General features: G+C 33.1%; 2 protein-coding genes across 2 annotated transcripts; one reads left to right on the forward strand and one right to left on the reverse strand.

Moving 5' to 3' along the window:
* Positions 1-1259: 1259 nt before the first annotated feature.
* Positions 1260-5930, forward strand: LOC130622266 (uncharacterized). Its single transcript, XM_057437709.1, has 5 exons — positions 1260-1412; positions 1842-1967; positions 4398-4486; positions 4916-4975; positions 5100-5930. Exons 1-5 carry the CDS (start codon positions 1352-1354, stop codon positions 5160-5162), a joined length of 399 nt encoding a protein of 132 aa, XP_057293692.1. The 5' UTR covers positions 1260-1351; the 3' UTR covers positions 5163-5930.
* A 2490-nt stretch (positions 5931-8420) lies between these two features.
* Positions 8421-18947, reverse strand: LOC130621298 (uncharacterized). Its single transcript, XM_057436598.1, has 14 exons — positions 18910-18947; positions 18609-18767; positions 17750-17820; positions 12040-12452; positions 11744-11896; positions 11199-11339; positions 10860-10981; positions 10586-10747; positions 10356-10484; positions 10125-10239; positions 9963-10038; positions 9725-9883; positions 9375-9487; positions 8421-8984 (listed from the first exon to the last, which is right to left on the reverse strand). The coding sequence occupies exons 1-14, from the start codon at positions 18945-18947 to the stop codon at positions 8643-8645; spliced, it is 2193 nt and encodes a 730-aa protein (XP_057292581.1). The 3' UTR covers positions 8421-8642.
* Between the last annotated feature and the right edge of the window lie 312 nt (positions 18948-19259).

Below are 19259 nucleotides of genomic sequence, written 5' to 3' on the forward strand. Positions count from 1 at the left end.
AATATGTCATTAAAACGATGTTTCATATTAGTAGAATGCAAAGAATAGGAAACACGTTTTTTTTGCGGCTTAAGTGTTTTTTAAATTTTTTACTGAAGTAAATCGTGCTAGGGCTTTTTTTATCTTGAACTCACTCGAAAATCCTAATTTAGTTAATTCTGTTTGTGCTACAGGGAGAACATCTTTCTGTAAAAAATTACGGCAACCATTATTGTGAGTTGAGTGAAATCGTGCACAAATTCTGTAAAATGTTTTATAAGCTTAAAGAGACTTGTTTATTAACGCATTTTTAGGTGATTTTGCGCATTTTTATTATTTTTGCGCAAATGCTAACAGAAACCGTACAAATTATCAGGCGACGTTGTCGAAGTTTATTTTTACATAAAGTCGTTTACAATTAACTGGGATCTACGTCTTTCGTAATTTTATCTAATTTGATTTAATCCGTTTGTTTTGCCTGCTTTTCTGCCTGCTTAACAGTTCGTAGTGAGCAACAGCTTTGAGTTTTTGATACAAATAATCTTTTAAACTGTTATTAACTGCGCACACTTTGGCTATTGTTTAAGCACAGGACCATTTAATCATTTGATTTTTCTATAACATCTTAAATTGCTTTCCATTAATGATTAAGAATATCGCATCATATAAGCAGTCGAGGAAAATAGAATTTTGTTGTCTTGATAGACCCATAAAGGACATTAAGTAACGCATTAAGAGTAAGCAGTAAATATCTAGAAAATCTTTACTAGACAACAACTTTTATCGTATTCCTACTGAAAAGAAAGAGTATATACTTGGTTGTTTATCATTCAAATAATGTGATCGCCACTTTTATTTTGATTACGTGAGGCAAATGTACGTACCAGTGACATCAGCTAAACTGAATGTCATTTGAAAGTCATGGGATGCACTAATAAAAATGATATTAAAATTTTAATAAGGCAGCAAAAAATGATTGGAAAGTACAATATTTTTCGTGATTTTGAGTTCCTTTGTTTTCTTCTATCGCTTGCACATTGCAGCACTGCTAGCAGCTGTAGCAGCGCCTGTCAGAAAATGCAACCTAGACTAGACAACTAGATAATAACAGCTGGTCAAGTCTTTACATTGCACCAAGTCAATACCATATTGCGCAAGACAATCCTCCACATGCACAAACATTCATGTTGACATTTGATATGAGTAAAACTCGAAACATGGTGCGGAATTTTTCTTATTATCAACACAAAAGTGTACTTTCGAATCAGAGCGAAAAAAAAGTACAATATCTCTATTTGTATAAAAAGAAGCAGAATTAACGAAATGAGAATAATAACTAAGCAAAATTTGAAAGCTGATTTGATCAATCAAGATGAAGTACATGTTGATATTTGGAGTTCTGGTTATTTCGCAGCAGTGCTTGGTAAAATGCAGTAAGTGAATTTAAGGACTACACACCAAATTCCTAACCAAAAGAACTATCTCTACGGATTCCTAAAGTTTTATATTAAAAGGATAAAAAGTTACAGCAGTAATTTCTTAGATAACACAACGCGATGTTGAAGTGATGTTAGGTAAACACTATTTTGAATGTCATAACACTATCACTTTTGAATCAAAAAATTTAAAAAATGCCTTCAATAATTCTTAAAAAAACATTGAGAGGAAGTGTTGAAAATCAATGACGTAATCAATCGAATGGCTTGCAAGACGTCATCAAGCGATTTTCAAAATAGTTCACTTACAAAAATATTTTAATAAGTAATATTAAATCAAATCTATATTTTATTATACTTAATTTTCAATAAAAGAATGACTTTCCCAAACTAATGGCTTTAAAGAACTAATTGTTGCTATTTTAGGGTGCTTTGGGGCAGACGTCGATGATGAATCAAAATGGCCTGGTCACGTGAGAAATGTGACAGCAAAGTGCATAAAAAATTATTTAAACCAAACTGAAGTTATAGTGAAATGGAAGGAACCAATTCGTAAGTATAAAACTCATTATGTTACTTGTTGTCAACTCCATAAAATTAGAACAACTAATAACATTTTTGTACGTAACGTTTCAACGCCCCCATTTTGAACACGCCCCCTTAAATTACTCCAATTTGGATTTTGTAATAATCGCCAACTCTTATAATGGGGATGCCGCCCCCTGTGCCAGTTTTTCTTTAGCAACTCTTCTTTGCTAGTTGTTTAGTTTTCATGCTTGCTGCGTTTTTATATTTATCTATTAGACACTAAATCTTTAGGTCCCATACCATACAGAGTCTAAGGTATTGGTCATTACTCAAAATTACACCAAGTTTCTATGAAATCCATATAACCGAAAAAATTATTAACTTTCGTTTGGGTTATGCTTAGAACTTGAAATTCAAAACATAATTTTATTTCATCAGGGGAAAATGTCTAAAAATCAGAAAAATCGGATTTTCGGGCTTTTTTGACATCTCATTATATAAAAAATGTAAAAACCGGAACATATGTTAACTAACTTTTGATTGGCTCTCAGAAACTTCTAATAGAAATTTGAAGTTCGATCCAGAACTAAAGTAATTGCATTATTATAAGGAGACAGAGGTATATAAGAATTCAAGCTTCCACTGATGCCACAGAAAAGGTGTTGACATAAGCAAAAATACTTAGTGCTATCACTTGGCTCCTTAATTCTATTTTCTATCAACCGTTATGAGAACCGTTAAGAGTCATAAGAAATAAAAATTTGACGATATATTGATTGCGAAATAAACGCCCTCTCAAATACCATCCTCCCTTGCTTTATAAATAATGTGGAAATAAATAAACGTGCCCGCTCATTCCATGCATTCTCGCAAATGTCTTTTTACTTTTGGATGGATAAAGTTTACAACGGTTATTTGCTTTTTTAAAGCACACAATATCAACGTGTCAATGTCATTATTTGAAGAAGTGAAGATCAAAGAAGCTATAACACCGTAGCACCGTAACATCGTAAAATTGTAACGCTTCGAACAAACACAGAGTAGATTTTTAACAATTGTAGTAAAATCTAACATATTTGAGTGAGCGTTATTTTAACATTAACTTTTTGTGGTATTTACTATGACATATTAGAAATCTAATTAAGTCCCCTTTATCTTTTTAACAAATTCTACACGCTTTTTGTGGTACTAGGCGTTAGAGTGTGGAAGTTTCCACTGGGTATCGATCACCCGTTATTTCGTGCAAAAATGCCCGGCTGTTTACACGAAGTATTAAAAGACAGACAGACAGACAGACAGACAGACAGACAGACAGACAGACAGACAGACAGACAGACAGACAGACAGACAGACAGACAGACAGACAGACAGACAGACAGACAGACAGACAGACAGACAGACAGACAGACAGACAGACAGACAGACAGACAGACAGACAGACAGACAGACAGACAGACAGACAGACAGACAGACAGACAGACAGACAGACAGACAGACAGACAGACAGACAGACAGACAGACAGACAGACAGACAGACAGACAGACAGACAGACAGACAGACAGACAGACAGACAGACAGACAGACAGACAGACAGACAGACAGACAGACAGACAGACAGACAGACAGACAGACAGACAGACAGACAGACAGACAGACAGACAGACAGACAGACAGACAGACAGACAGACAGACAGACAGACAGACAGACAGACAGACAGACAGACAGACAGACAGACAGACAGACAGACAGACAGACAGACAGACAGACAGACAGACAGACAGACAGACAGACAGACAGACAGACAGACAGACAGACAGACAGACAGACAGACAGACAGACAGACAGACAGACAGACAGACAGACAGACAGACAGACAGACAGACAGACAGACAGACAGACAGACAGACAGACAGACAGACAGACAGACAGACAGACAGACAGACAGACAGACAGACAGACAGACAGACAGACAGACAGACAGACAGACAGACAGACAGACAGACAGACAGACAGACAGACAGACAGACAGACAGACAGACAGACAGACAGACAGACAGACAGACAGACAGACAGACAGACAGACAGACAGACAGACAGACAGACAGACATTCTACTTCGAAAGCTTAAACTCACGTGTTTTCTATTTTTAATTTCATTACTCTAGGCTGGTTAGTTGCTTCGTTTTTTGTAGGATTTGACCGTCTTGTTGCTTATAGAAAGTTGCTTATAGAAAATATTATGTCAAGGTTTATTGAGTTGTTGTAAATAAGTGTGATTAGAAAAAGGGCGTGTATTAAAACCATCCACTTTGAGAAGTGGCGTTTAAAGGGAAGATGCATTCAATCAAAGTACTTCGCTGGCGTAGATATTTAGTTAAGTAGTAAATGTAAGCCTTCCTCATTGGTTTTTAAACATCATCATGCTAACTATTTGTCTATTTTTTTTTCTAAAGAAAAATCCAATGTTGCCGTAACTGGATATCAGATTGCGTATTATTTGGAGGGAGGATTTGGACAGTTTCTATGTGGCCATACAAAACAGGTACGGTATATTCTGGTATAATTAGAATAAATTACCGATAGCATAAAAAGATCTGCAAAATAATTTAACATTTCCTCATGTCATGTCGGTAAGTTGAAATTTTAACCTTTATAAAACTAAAGAGAAAAAAAACCTAGCACTAAAAGGGAAAAATTCCCAGCATTATTTTTAGTATGTCATATTTGTGTTGTGCAACTTATCAGAAGAAGATGGGGGAGGGGTGGGGGGGGGGGGGGGTAATAGACTTTTTGGACGGGCATGCTTTGAACCCAATCACCCAAGGTTGCAACACTAAATAAAAATCCAGTTCTTACTAGCATTACAAAAAAATAGAATGCTAATTTAAATAGTAAAAGCTTTGTCTAATGTGTTCGTTTTCAAGTGTTTTTAATAATCAATGCATCTACAATATTTTATTTTCTGTTTCAGGGAATCCATCAGTTTGTTATTAGACGAGGTTTGCTACCTGCCAAAAGAGTTGAAATTGGAGTAAGTAAAAATTCATGTGCCTGTAATTATTTTCTGGCGAGCAATATTATTTGCAGACAAGCAATGTTTGCTTTTGTTGTTGTTGTTTTTTCGCTTTGCAAAATAAAAAAATATTTCTCTGTAGGTAATTGCAAGACCATCTTTTCCTGGATTGTTAACTCTCCTTGTAACTGTTAAAATATGTTAAAACATATTGAAGGGTTTTGTATTTAACAGACTTTTTGTAACTATTTTTCAAAGTATATGTTGAATGATCAACTAATTTACATTTTCATTGTAGTCTTCTTTGATATCAATCCACTTTTCGTGTACAATGAAATTATAGCACCTTGCCCTTCTGTGTAAACGAAAAAATTTTCTCTTGTCGGTGTTGCAAGTAAACTGATCCATCTGATTGCTGTCATCTTTGAAGCACCGACGCATATTGCAGTGAATAAGACTATAGCCAAATATTTTAGCGTTTGCCGGTCATTTTCACAGTAGCTATCGCGTATTTCCTTGCTTGTCGGTTTGTTAAGAAGTGCCTAAATACAAATGGTCATCTGATCCCAAGTTTTTTTGTGGTGAACAATTTTTTTATCTCACGCACAAGCGCTTCAGGATTTTCGTTGAATCTATTATTAAATCGCACGGCTATTTTGTTCGCATATACAATGTCTTAGCTGTTGAAATGTTGAATGCAGTCACAGGGTAGTTCTGTATTTCTGTTAAAGGAACAGCGTCATCAGAAGTGTGCTATGTTCATATTAATTTAGCTTTTTCTTCTTCTATTTATAAACTGTGAACTTCACACTTGAGACTTACAATAACCTATTACTTACGAGGGTGTTTTATCAATTCGTATTCTTAGCGTCTTATACCTACCTTACAGGTGGCATTTCTTACTCTTGCAGCAGCCACATTTGATTATCATTGGACTTCCTAACTTCCACTTGAGTGCTCTAGCATAAAACCTTTTTTTGCATTTTCGACAATTTTAAGATGGATTTTATTAGCGGTTAATATACGCATAGTTTACCGAACAATACACCCCTATATCTTACACCCCCGCCCATGTATACAGAAATCGCTAGTTTGCTAACTCTCTTACTATTTCTTCTATTCACACGTTTTTATCTTTTATTTGCTAGGGAACCGTGAGTGTAACTTTGTAAGCGAAGATGTTTTTTCAGGAATCCATCTACATAAGGTCCAAGCTGGTCTACGTTACCAACAGCGAAGTTTGTAAAATTCCATCGTACTAAGAATTGATTAACCTTTTTTTTCATTGATGTTTCTGTGGAAGTTTTTAGCTTATTATGTAAGTGTAGGTTGCTGGTCGTGCACGTCATTTAACGTGACAATCTCTCAGCACCAAATTGTGATAATGTTGCACCTATTGCACTACTCATTTTGTCCAATTACTCTTTAATCCCCTGCCTTTTACCAGTTATTAAGAAAAAGACAGCAATATCTATATCTCGTTTTTATTAAGTGTCGTTAAAACGCTTCGTGCATTGTCAATTTTATTAACTATGATTAATAAATAAACCATCCCCTTGTGTCCTTACGTTCTCCAAATCCTTAGAAGCCTTTACATCTTTCTTTACGGTGTAATCCAAGGCACCTTGTAATATATTGACCAGTTTTCTTTTAAATTATGGACGTTTTGTAAACAACCGTTGAATGATCTTCAATTCGCTCAAAGTCCCTTGACAGAGACATTTGGGGTACAGTGTGTTCACACTTCTTTTTTTTTAAAGAAGTCTAAAATCATTATCCTTGCTTTTCTATTGTTCAAAATAATAGACCTTTTATTTTAGACCTGAAATTTCACCATTATATTGGTATGAAACATATTCTTAATTAGAAAAAAATGTAATACTCGCATTCCTTGTTAAACTTGATTTTGAGTTAATTTCTTAATTCGTAAATTTCCCAGTTTAAACTTAAGTTCCAATTGCTAAATTTTAGTTAAAACTTTTGCTGGTTTTAACATAGTCTAGCTTAGGCATGTCTTTTACCTTAAAAGTATCTTTCAAGAAAATAAACCTTTCTTTAAACTTTACGATCAATTGCTTTTTTCAGACACAAGCATTGTGAGCATAGCCTATGACGCATACTGAGAAAGATCTTACGAGTTCGGAAGCTAAATATTTATATTTTTGTCTTATCTTTGAATATTTTCGACGCGTCAAACTCACCACATGTGGCCATAGACAATTCTTTGACATTTTTAAAACTTAAATACTAAAATTTAAAATTTTCTAAATATATCGGTGAAATGCCCTTCCAATGTTTGTTACTTCAAAGTATGTTTATTGTTTGTTCAATTATCAGATGAGTCTCCGACATCTTCAAGTGTCGTTTCTATTACAAGATATCCAAGACATTATTCCAGAGTTTGGTTGTATAACGTTTATTCCTGTCTGAAATATGGAAGCGGGAAACACGGGTTTTTAGGCATTCTGATTGACAACGGGCCGATATGAACCCGTGGTCACCAAAAATAGTAGCTAGTAGAAAATGGTGGGTAAACAATCAGTAAAAAATAAAATTTTACAAATTTTCACCAAGTTTGGTCGGCACTTAAACCTTGGGCGATATATTACGGTACAGCCCCGTATTAGGATATAATTAGTTGGGTACGAAAAAAACTCATTCAAAGAATTTCGCGTTAAGATTGATCTTCGACGCTGTAAAGGCTCATTGCGCAACTGATGTATTTTAAATAAAGTTGCCAAATTGATATTATTTCCTCCTGTGTAAATAAAATAAACAATAAGCTTTCTGACAAAACAATGACTTTTTCTTATTATCAGTGTTTATATAATTCAGGTTTTTGTTCTTTCTAAAGTTTCTGCTGTAGCAGAAATGTCGTAGTATGGAGCGAATGCCATCTCTGAAGTTTTGGGTTTACATTTTGCACTATTTTAACTATTTTATTCGGTCCGGTCCGTGTTTGTAATCATCTTACTTACAAAAGTAACTGGAAGAAAATCGTAAACGAACGAAAAATTTTAAAATGAACCAAAGTAAAGATATTTCTTTCAGGTGAGGAATATTTGTAGTTTCAATGTAGAATGAGGCATAGCGCCTTTCAATTGTTGTTCATCTTCCAATGGATTACACATGATTTATTTTTACTACATCAGGAAAGTAAGATCATTACATATGCGTTAGGTGTTTGTATTTTTTCTCAGTAATTCTTGAGCTACATATACCACAGTTAGATAATTCACTTTGTACTGACAATTTCGGAAGAAAATCAATCAACATTCCAGTATTTTAAAATTGCGACGTATTTCACGTATTTGCACTGTCCTGTGTCATGCGTAAATTGAAATTGCACGAATTTTAATTTTTGCTGTCGACTGCAAGATGTTTTAAACTTTTCTTCAGTTATCACTCAAATTTTTTTTACCCTTTGTTACCTGCCAAGACTAGATTTAAATCAAAAGAAAAATTTCAGCTATTTTCTTTATATTCACGTTTCATACATTTAAAAGATTTTTAACTATAAATATTTACAGCTCTTTGTAGGACCAAGTTCTTCTGACAGCCATCAGCTTTTCAAAGAGATTATGTTTAGTGTTTGCTTGGCTATCTTTGAATAATGTTTCCACTGCACTGTAAAGCTTCGTTCGTTGGTCAGGCTGCAGTATTAAATTCCATTAAAACAAACGACCTATCTAGTTTTTATTCTAACAAACTGTAGGTAACCGAACGATGATACACCATTTATGTGGAAACTAGGACACTTTCCATCTTCTCTTGACGGTGGAGAAAAATAATATTTTTCCTTTAGCAAACCAGATGCTGTGAAAATACATGGTCCTTGAAATTTATCAAATGCATCACTTTGCAGTATATATTTGTCTGTTTGTATAAGAGGCACCGTCAGCCATTCCATATGCAAATACAAAATTTTGTCTTTCAATGTTATATTTACTGGTTTACTGATTAATGGCCAATAGCCAACTTTTTTGTAAGATCCAACAAATCGATTTGCATTTGACGGCAAGATGTACTAGACAAAAAAAATTATCATTTGTTAGGTTGAAAGCCAATTGTGTATTTTCATGTTGTTGTTTTTTTATTTATTTTTAAATGGCACCATCATTCTTTAGACTATGTTATTTAAAAGCTTCAGAAGAATTACAATATTTTTATTTTTTAAAATAACATTTCTCTCAGATCTCAGTCTTTTAAATTAGAAGTACACTTTCAATTGCACGGTCATTCGGAAGTGATTTTAGAATTTTAAATTTTGTTTTAAGAGAGACTCTTAATCTGATGACGGGCTATAGTTTCAAAGGTCTATTAATTAGCTATTTGTAGTAATCGGACTTGATGTTATGTGTGGTTAGTTAGCAAAGAATCTTTTATAAGCCACTAAGCAAAAAAAATCTGTTATTACCTTTGGTCTTTTTCTTTTCAGCAAAGCATCTAAGCCGTTGAGAAAATGACTTTGGGTATTGCTCCATGCGTTTAAAGCACTTCCAGTTTCATCAGCTACAAACGTATTTATATCTGAAAAATGTATATATTTGCATTTTATATGAGTGGGTAAACGGCATGGTTATGAACGTTTTAGGGATGGAACGTACATGATACATCCCACTGTAGGAATTTATGTTTAAACTTATGTGTATGTAGAACTTTTATCTGTAATTTTTTAATAGTTGTATGTAAATTTCCTTTGGCGAAAGAAAAGAAACAAAAAAAATGTCACTGCAAATAAAATTGGAGAAAGAAGCAAGTACTCACTAAGGTTTAATTCTGGCGTTAAACTGAAAAGAGCTCCGTATCCGAATATTGATCCGTCCTTTGTATACGTCATGTATCCAATCTGTTTTGTATTATCTGGATGATTTGATCGAATCTCAAATGGGTAAGCTTGCCCCGATGCGTCAGGCCATATGTAAACTGTGACAAATGATCACAAAGTATGAGAATGTTACCAATTGCTTCTTTCCATCTCTTTAGGAAAAATTAATTCACCTACCTGGTTTTAACATTTCATCAAGCAAGTATTCGGGAAATATCGAAGACTTGCTGTTGTGCAGGAACAGACTGCCAAGCTGTATTTTAAAAGATAAAAAGACTAGCCTCAGTTCACAATTTATGAAAGTTCACACTTCATATTTCTTTTAGAAAAAGCACTCACCTTACCCAAATCATGTGCGCTGGAATACATTCCACCACTAGGATTTAGCCAGCCCCAGTCTACCAGTTGAGCGTCATCATTTGCATTTTCTGTGCTTTTTGGAAACTGTTTTTTCCTGTAAATAAAAAGTAAGCTATTTATATGGTTGTGAGGTTGTATATCGGCATAAAGTTGTCCTTAATACGCATTTAGCATTAAATTTTAAAAATGCGATATAAAATTTGATATAACCTGTTCATTATATCAAAGCCAGTGTTTTCCATGCCAAGAGGCCTCAGAATGTTCTTTTCTATCCATTCTTCCAAAGTTTGATTTGTTCTTCTTTCAAGAATTCGACCAAGAAGGGCAATTCCCATATTACTAAAAGTTAGTTTATAATTTTTTGTAAATCTTTATCACTTTTAGTAGAGAACAAAACACAACGTGACGAAACATTCCATTCAATTTTTATCATTCATTACCTGTAGGAAGGACGCTTCCCAGGGGGTTGTATCAAAGACACATTTTTAATTCTTTCCAACATTTTTGATGTAGAATGTGGACACATATTCATATGAGGTTGTTTTTTATAAGGAACGCATGGAGCCTCCCTTGGAAGACCAGACATCATAGAAGATAACTGTCTAAAAATAATTTATTACAAATGTCTAATTGTTTCGTAGAAGCATTGTTGCGTCTAGTGTCCTTGACAGTTAATGCTAACATGAAATATACATTATGTAACTCATCATTTACCTGAAAGTTATATTGTTGTTATTAAAGGTGTTGCGGACAGAGAAATTTGGTTCGTAGGTATGTATTGTGTCATCAAGGCTTTCAATGATTCCTTCATGCACAAAGTTTTGAAGCATCATCACCTACTTACACAGTAAAAGAATATTTTCTCTTGATTAAAAAACAAAAAAATAACGTGAAGAAATAAATCGCCATTTGTAAGAATTTTTTACTGAAATATAGCAACCAAATATACTCAAAACATACTCCGTTCTACAGTGAACTGTCTGTTATGGCATCAAGAAACACTAAACAGGTATGCGGAGATGCAGTGCATCAAATGCGTCTTTACTATCTTACCGTAAACATCTTGCTAACGCTTGCTACCGGATATGGCGTGTCGATATCTGGTGACTTGGACTCTTTATTCTTAAAATTCATATAACCATTGTTGTAAGACCATATCAGTTCATCCATGTAGTATACCGTGATAGAAGTTGCCTAAAAAAATCAAAGAAATTTACACGTACTTCTTTATGTAAGGGAGTCATCATAAATGTTACATAGCTTAAAAAAACTCTTATTAGTTTCTCAAGTACAGCAACGAGTGAGATTTTAATCAACGCAACCTTTCGCTTAGCGGTCAAATGATTTATCAGTTGAGCCATAAACTCGATGCTGTTTTTGTTAGACATGACATATTGTAGAACAAACAACCAAAAGAGAAATTGGGAGTTATACCCATGAAATCATTTCATAGGTATAATTTCCAATCTATTCTTGTGGGGGTTTATTTGATAAATTGAAAAGAATTATTGGAGAGTTTACTTTACACAATAATGGCATAATCTGACCGGAACATACAGGAATGTTCGTATTATCTAATTATAAATGGCTCTACTTACATGATACTTTTTCGTTTTTACCAGCTGGTTCATTGCAACAGTACTTTTAAATATTGCTGCAGCTATTTCAGGTTCTTTGGTTATGTTTGAAATTTTGATTGGAGTAGCACGAGCAAAGCACGTACGCTGAATTTCTGGCATTTTTTGTCCTATCTAATAACAACAAAAGTTTTTCTTGTAGAACAAAGACGAAAAAAATGAACTTTGACCACAAGGTTTTTTTTTATACTGGGAAAAAAAAGAAAAAAAGTTCTAGAGTCGAGGTTAGAGACGCACAAAGAATGAAATTTACCTACCAGACGTCGCAATTGCGTCGTTCTTTTTACTTCCATCACATACAGTGACGTCATAGTAGCTATGCAACATAGTGCTAACAGAAAAAGCGTGCTAAATGCACACTTTTTATTACGTATACAAGATCGAAATTTCGATTTATTTTTAGTCTCTGTATTAAATTTTAACACGCTGTTCTTTTCTGCATTTGTACTTGCTACACTACACATACGATCGTATGCAGCATTACCATTTCCCAAATTCTCTTTTAATTCAAACGATAGCTTTCCGTTCGGCACACTGTTATGCCGTACACCTAGTCTACTATCTAATGGTATGTGTAAAGTTCCATGTGAATGGTTATACCGTAGATTGCTTTGACCTTTGCTTTTAGTCGTCGTTTCCATGACATTGACGTCCGACGACGACAATAAATCTATAAGTTAGAAATGATAGAATCAATTGGCGAGACAATTACAAAAAACGATTATGCGTATTCAAAGTTTACATATTTTTATAAGCACGACGCATATATACACATTCGCGCTTAGATAAGGGAATCTTTGAAGCTTAGGCTAAGTATGTGCCCATCTTTTGGTAAGTCCGACGTGTGTTTTTTCATGTATTCTGGGTGATTTCGGTCGACAGAGTTTTTTCAACCTTGACTAATATCACTGCCCTGTCTGGAGTTAGCCTTGCAAAATTATACCTTTAGATTTTTGGCTATTCTTTTAAAGATAAAACAGGACAATTTCATTTTATCCATATAGCTCATTAGGCAATGTTAAGTTTTTAAATTGTTTCTCTAATAAAGCATAACTTAGGCATGCTTTAAGCCTGATGGTGTTTTTGTATACGCATACTTGTTTTTTTTTTATGAGAACACTACAAGAACATTTAAGATGAAATTAGACAACCTCCGAATATGGTCATCTTAACATTTTACCTGTATCTTAAAGAAATATAAAAAATCTAGTTTTCTGTCTTTTTTAGACGTTACAATGTTAAGCGTGCTAAAAATATGCTTAGAATATATCAGGATTATTTTTACCCAAATGTTAAGAACATTTATGTTGAAACGAAAAAACACTATATAAAAAAGCTTGTACTTCGGCTTGATTTTGAATTTTCACTTGTATAACCGTTATTATTGTGTACGGTAAAATAAAACCCTGACATTAGCTAAGTCACGTGATGTCAAATGTCAAATTCTGCTTAGATTTAATAGCTAATAGATTTAAAAATCAATCACATGACCCTATGTCAGGGACTTTTCGCCATCATAAAGGCAAATTAATAGGAATGGTGAGATTAAAAAATCAATGGATGACTTGCATTCAATCAACGCCGGACATACTAGATGAGTCAATTTATAAATTCTATAATAATTTTCTTGTGTTATGTTTTCTTGAGAAAATGAAACCAGATATCAATGGCACCTAATATGGGATGTAAACATTTATGAGAAAAGCTTCCCAACATTCAATACAATTTGTTTAAAAGCAAAAAAAAAAAAAAAAAAAAAGAAATGTGAAATTTACTTTCGTTGCATTTCATTTTAGAATGTCTACCACTACAGCAATAAATCCATTTTCCAACAAATAAACAAGCAAACAAACAAATGAAACTTCAATCAATACTCTTGATTAATTACTTCTTATGTTTTCTTTTCTTTGATGCAATGGCACATATTATCAATAATCCATCATCGAACAAATAGCACATATTAAATCTAATCGCTGCAATACATAGATAGTCTTGTACAGCTTTAACAGATCAATTTTGAATAGTTATCTTACACGTTATTAAAGTGGCAGAACAAAAAAATTATTTCGATGTTGTCGCCTATACTCATTAAGGTCATGTCTACATTATACCGGATAAGTTTTAAGTTTTATCTATCTGACATGATATGAATGTGTTTTTGCTTCTTTGGCGCACCTTTATGAGATGTTATCATCTAATACTAGATATTGTGTCACACTCGCTGTACCTTTCTAGACAGATTCTACTATAAACGATAAAGAAGTAAAGTTAATTATGGAATAAACCTATTTTGGTTCTCTGGGGTCAGTAGTAGGGTTGGCTCATATCAGGTGCTACTTCAAATGACAGCTACTTGTGTCTCTGCAGAAAAGTTTACGAAATTCAGTTCTTTTGTGTGTATTTTGTTTAGAACCCAATCGCAAAAACGTAAAAAACACGTCGCAGATGAGGGAAGAGAAAGAATTGTTATTCCCTCTACTAATCTTTTTTAACAGAAAACTTAATCTTGTTCGACAGGAAATTATTAAATTTCTCAATGTTCAAATGTTCAAACGTTCTTCTACCCTTTAAAACATGAAATTAACATATAATTACAACTGCAATTAATTTAACAACTAATTAGTCTTGAAAATGATACGTTTTTAATAAAAAACGCTAGTAGCGACTTGTTACTGAGTAACATAAAATTGATAAGGTATCATCTATCAACGATTACACACGGCTGGTGAATTTCTCTTTTGATGGGTCACTGCACTTAATACTAATTCAAATAAGTCGTCAAATTGTAATTAAACATCGTAATTTATTAACACCACGTGGATATAATTGCGCCCATTAATGATGACGCGTCATTTTATTGACAATTTTATCGATTCCCTTCCGGCTAATAATATTCATATTGCAAGCAATTTTTCCTGACTTGAGTAAAATCACTTAAATTATTTACATTTAAAACAGAATATCAGAATATTTTTTGACTATTTAAAAAAATATCAGAAAAAGACAATAAAAATGATTATGCCAGCAGAAGCGGACTGTGAGCCAACATTTTTGTACATCATGGGTGTGAAAGAGACATGAATAATATGAGAGAGATACATGACGCGTTTTTACCCTATCTAGGATAACTAAATTTCAAAGTTCCCTAACCGCCCCTCGCAATAAAAGAAGCATTTTGTTGTCAACAACGGCCCTGATTATGTTTTATTTCAACCCTATTTAAATAAAGTATGATAGATTAATTGTTAATAACATAAAACTTGACATATTTGTAGTATTAAAAAAAAGGGAATGGATTAGCATAATTATTTTTTGCTGACGCCGGCATTTTTAAATCGGGAAAAATACCATTATCTATCAAAATTCTCTGTTAATATTTTAAACGGTTTATAACACATCTTTCAATACCACATTTGTACCAAGGTAAACTACTTTCTCGAAAGTTACCGGATTAAGAATAATTCTTAAATTTGTCAACTATATATAAATAAAATATATACAAACTTTTCATTTTTACATTGTTTTAACTGCATGCTGTTAATGACGATTTTATAGACAGGATACGATACCCCACACTCAGCCCAACCCAAGTCTCAGGCCCAACGATAGTAATCTCTATTTATACAATTGATTATTCTCAAGAAACAAACAAAAAAACAAGCACCTGTTTTGCTTTGAAATCCCATTTCTTCCAACATAATTTTAATGCCTTTCTTCACTTTTCTTAAGCTCCCTACTTTTATGCCTTTTTAGAACAATAAGTTATATTCCTTAAAGGGAAGTCTTCAACTAAGAAGATGCGAACGCATGAGGGATTATTTAAAAATTGCTATACATGGAAAATGCGTTTGCTTGCTATTTGTTTAGATTGTTTATTGAAGTATCGACACAATTCATTCCTTTGATCTCAGCTATAATATTTCCTGTCGTGTTTGCACTGTAAATACTTGCATACTATATTTAGAAAGTTCTACACGACTAAAAGCTTATATATGTGCCAATGAAATAAATAACTATCCAACAATTTTAACACTAACAGGAAGAGAGGTAGAAAAAGTTATGATGGATTTCCATAACACTAGACAATCTGCATTGGCAACGCTCGTTGCTCTTATTAGTGTTCCATACAGTTTATTCAAATAATTAACTGGTATATCGCAGCAGACTACATAATGGCATATCCGTGACAATGTCAACGCACCGGTTAAGCTTGGAATTAAAAGGAGCACACACAAATGCATTTATCTTTTTTTTAGCCTGCAAATAAAAACAAGTTACTTCACACTCTCTGGACGTTTATTTCATAACAATGTCAACAATGCTAAAATTACATGTCAAATCACTAAATGATCTCATCTACATATCACGACGTGACTCAAGCTAGAAATTCAAATTCAAAAAGTTGCCATACTGTGTAATGTACATATTTTTAAATATCTGCAAATTTAATTTCCAGCTACATTCCTACATGAATGTTCCTATCGTATTTAAATTTTGGTCAAGATTTACTGACATTTAATTTGCGTGCCCCACAAGACAAACTACGTTTGCGACAAAGCGTCAATTTAGATAAGCGTCAATTTAGATTTATTTAAAGAAATTTGTTTTTATCTGGTTTATGAATTTACTGCTTCCCTAATGTCTTTTTTCTTGTTCGTAACTACAGATCAACGTCCTCTTATAATGTCTGGACCATTTGCAAAAGAATTATTTTCTTCCTTTATTCATAAGTGTTTATGTTGTTGAGAATTTTACTACTAATCAAAATATTTTTCTCTCCACATTATTTGATAGTGAGGAAAACAGAATTTCTTATGTGTATGTTATTGCGAAATGTTTTTTCGCAGTTGCGCCAAGATGAAGACGATTTCTCGCCACATATCTTAGCGTCCGTTTATTTATGTTCCATTTTCGTCAGATAACAAATAAAAAAACTCTTGTGTTCAAAATGCGTTGTTCTATGGCCACAGCCTAGCCGCAGAATAAGCTCGTTCCGCCATTTTTTTGATGATGCTAGTTCGTTCCAACTAATGTATCGGTACGAAAATTTTTGTAGTTGTTTAGGGACGTGAGAAAAACTGAAGTTTGATGAAGCCAGATTTTTAGTTATTTATGAATTTTAACTAGCCATAATTTACTAAAATGCACAAACTTAACAAATAATTATAGTTTATTTTATAAAAGATTTTATGTCCTATCAAAGTCAATGTTTACAAAGTTAAGATGATTCTGCTTTTTTACCTTTATAAAATTAATACTAGGCGTTGTAAGTACAGTCTACTTAGATTGTAAAGCAGTAATCCTGTTTATCGTAGTAGCAGTTCTTGTTGGGTATATGGGAAAAGACCAGTTAACTATGTCATGGCTTAAAAATTAAGTTTTAGCTTTGCATGAGTTGTAAATGTAAGTCATATAACTCTCGCAGTGTATGCACTTTATAACACAACGCACAAGAAATCTTTCCCTTTCTAAAACTCACACTAAATAACAACGGCCAGGCTTCTAAAAAAAGAAGATTTCACTATTAGTTCGCACAGAAAGCCTGTTTATTGGGTGCGGTATTCTGCCATAAAAACTTTGTTATTTCATCAATTAAAATTATATCATCGTGAATTAGCAAATTCCATGCTTTTAGTTGTTATGTCTTTACTTCAACTAATTTTTTAATCGGATGACAATATTTACACAAAATGAGAACAGTGACTTGATGATTAAGGAAGAAAGGGAGAAAGGAAGAGAAGAAGAAAAGAATGAGAATGTTGGAAGTTCGCTGGACAAACCGTACGCAATAACTTTAAATAAATAAAAATTATATTTGAGATATTCTCCCATTTCTTAGACCAAATAAACTAAATAGATCAATCATTATATGCTTTCTTAAAACTATTCCACGCCGCTGCTTGTTTACAACATTATAACATTTTCACAAAAATAAAATAAAAAATATTTATATAAACAGCTACCAACCATAATCTCGAAACATTGTGAAGTTACTATTTCTCATCACAGTGTTCGCGATACAATTTTTTTCTGTCAAACTAACATCGTGACATCAAAGTAAACTTGTTATGTCTTTTATTTAAACATATGCAAACATTTTCGCATACAATGTTTAATTTCCACTGAACAAAGTCAGCTAACGAATACGTTTTAACAAATAGACAAGTTTGTGATATTTTTGTTCCACAGACAAGCAGAGTAAACGTTATTTAAGTTTTGATACAGTGCAAATGGGATCTGCACGAAGTGTCTATAAACTCTATTAAAACTGGATTTTCGGTATAGAATATCCTAAGAGGAACGGAGGGTAGGGGGCGGCGGGGGAGAATTTATCTATCTTAAATAAATTTTGAATCGCTTGCTATGATTTCATAACTTTTCTGAAATATGTGTATTGTTTGTGGAACGCGAAAAGTTTTTAACACAGACTAAAAACTGGATTATTAGGCGTTCGTATTTTGACACTCAAAAGTCCAAATGTACTCTTCCCGAAAAGTGAAAATTATACAAAATCATATTTTGTACCTTTTCAACATTTCATTGATTAGTAAGACACAAAAATAATAATAATAATACCTTTAAAATCGTAAGTTATCATGAAAGAACATTTAAAATATAATTTTAAGACTATGGTGTCCGGCAGCATAAAAATAGTACCTTTGATATGCTTATAATTTAGAAGTAGTTCTTTCTTCTTAAAATTCGTTATATTTTATTGCCTATTACTTAATCTTCTAACAACAATTATTTTATAGGAAAAATAAGATTTTATATATTGTTTCTGGGACAAATCATTCTTTTAAGGCGATTTTGCATATAACATTACCATCTGTCTAATGATTTTTTAAAGATGCAATCTAATAAAATCACACTTTCCAAAGTTGAAAATAGTTGTAGCAAAGCCTTTAACTTTTTATACAGTTCACAGTAGTAGTAAATCAAACATGGCTTGTCATACTCTGCATAACTTAGCAATTCACTCAACCTAAACACGGATTGTCAGTGGAAATCTATGTTGACATGTTGTTTTGATTGTATTGATGTCGATAATGTAAAGCAGACTAAACCCTACTCCTAATTTTCATTATTCTTCGAGGGAAAAATAATAATATAAACGCTTCACTAACCTGCAAACAAATACAGTTAAAAATAAAAAATTCGGCATGATATTATTTAAAAAAAATAACAAAAGCAGTGAGATATGAGTATATAATGAGTCAGGATCACTTCAGTTCAAAGATCGAAAAAAATATGCAAGCCTGCACTTTTATTAAAACGGTAACTAAAATTAAAGACAAAGAAAACGGGTAACTATATCAATTTTAAAATCACTATTTCAAAAATGCATCAGTTAACATTACCGAAATCATTAAATAGATACCATCAACTACTAGCGATGAACACAAATGATCTAATCCAAAGTCTCTCCGAAATAGCATATATCTGCACGCTAGCACATGCACAAGTTCTCCTTATT

The sequence above is a fragment of the Hydractinia symbiolongicarpus genome, chromosome 12 (assembly GCF_029227915.1).
Source record: "Hydractinia symbiolongicarpus strain clone_291-10 chromosome 12, HSymV2.1, whole genome shotgun sequence".
NCBI lineage: Eukaryota > Metazoa > Cnidaria > Hydrozoa > Anthoathecata > Hydractiniidae > Hydractinia > Hydractinia symbiolongicarpus.

Bases quoted from the DNA above. Each gene is read 5' to 3' on its own strand.
- LOC130621298 (XM_057436598.1), bottom strand. From the start codon at position 18,947: ATGCCGAATTTTTTATTTTTAACTGTATTTGTTTGCAG. The intron at 10,485-10,585 runs GTAATGAATGAT...ACTAACTTTTAG, and splicing joins GGGAAGCGTCCTTCCTACAG to TAATATGGGAATTGCCCTTC. The intron at 9,488-9,724 runs GTGAGTACTTGC...TACATTTTTCAG, and splicing joins AACGCCAGAATTAAACCTTA to ATATAAATACGTTTGTAGCT.
- LOC130622266 (XM_057437709.1), top strand. From the start codon at position 1,352: ATGAAGTACATGTTGATATTTGGAGTTCTGGTTATTTCGCAGCAGTGC. The intron at 1,413-1,841 runs GTAAGTGAATTT...TTGCTATTTTAG, and splicing joins GCAGTGCTTGGTAAAATGCA to GGTGCTTTGGGGCAGACGTC. The intron at 4,976-5,099 runs GTAAGTAAAAAT...ATTTCTCTGTAG, and splicing joins CCAAAAGAGTTGAAATTGGA to GTAATTGCAAGACCATCTTT.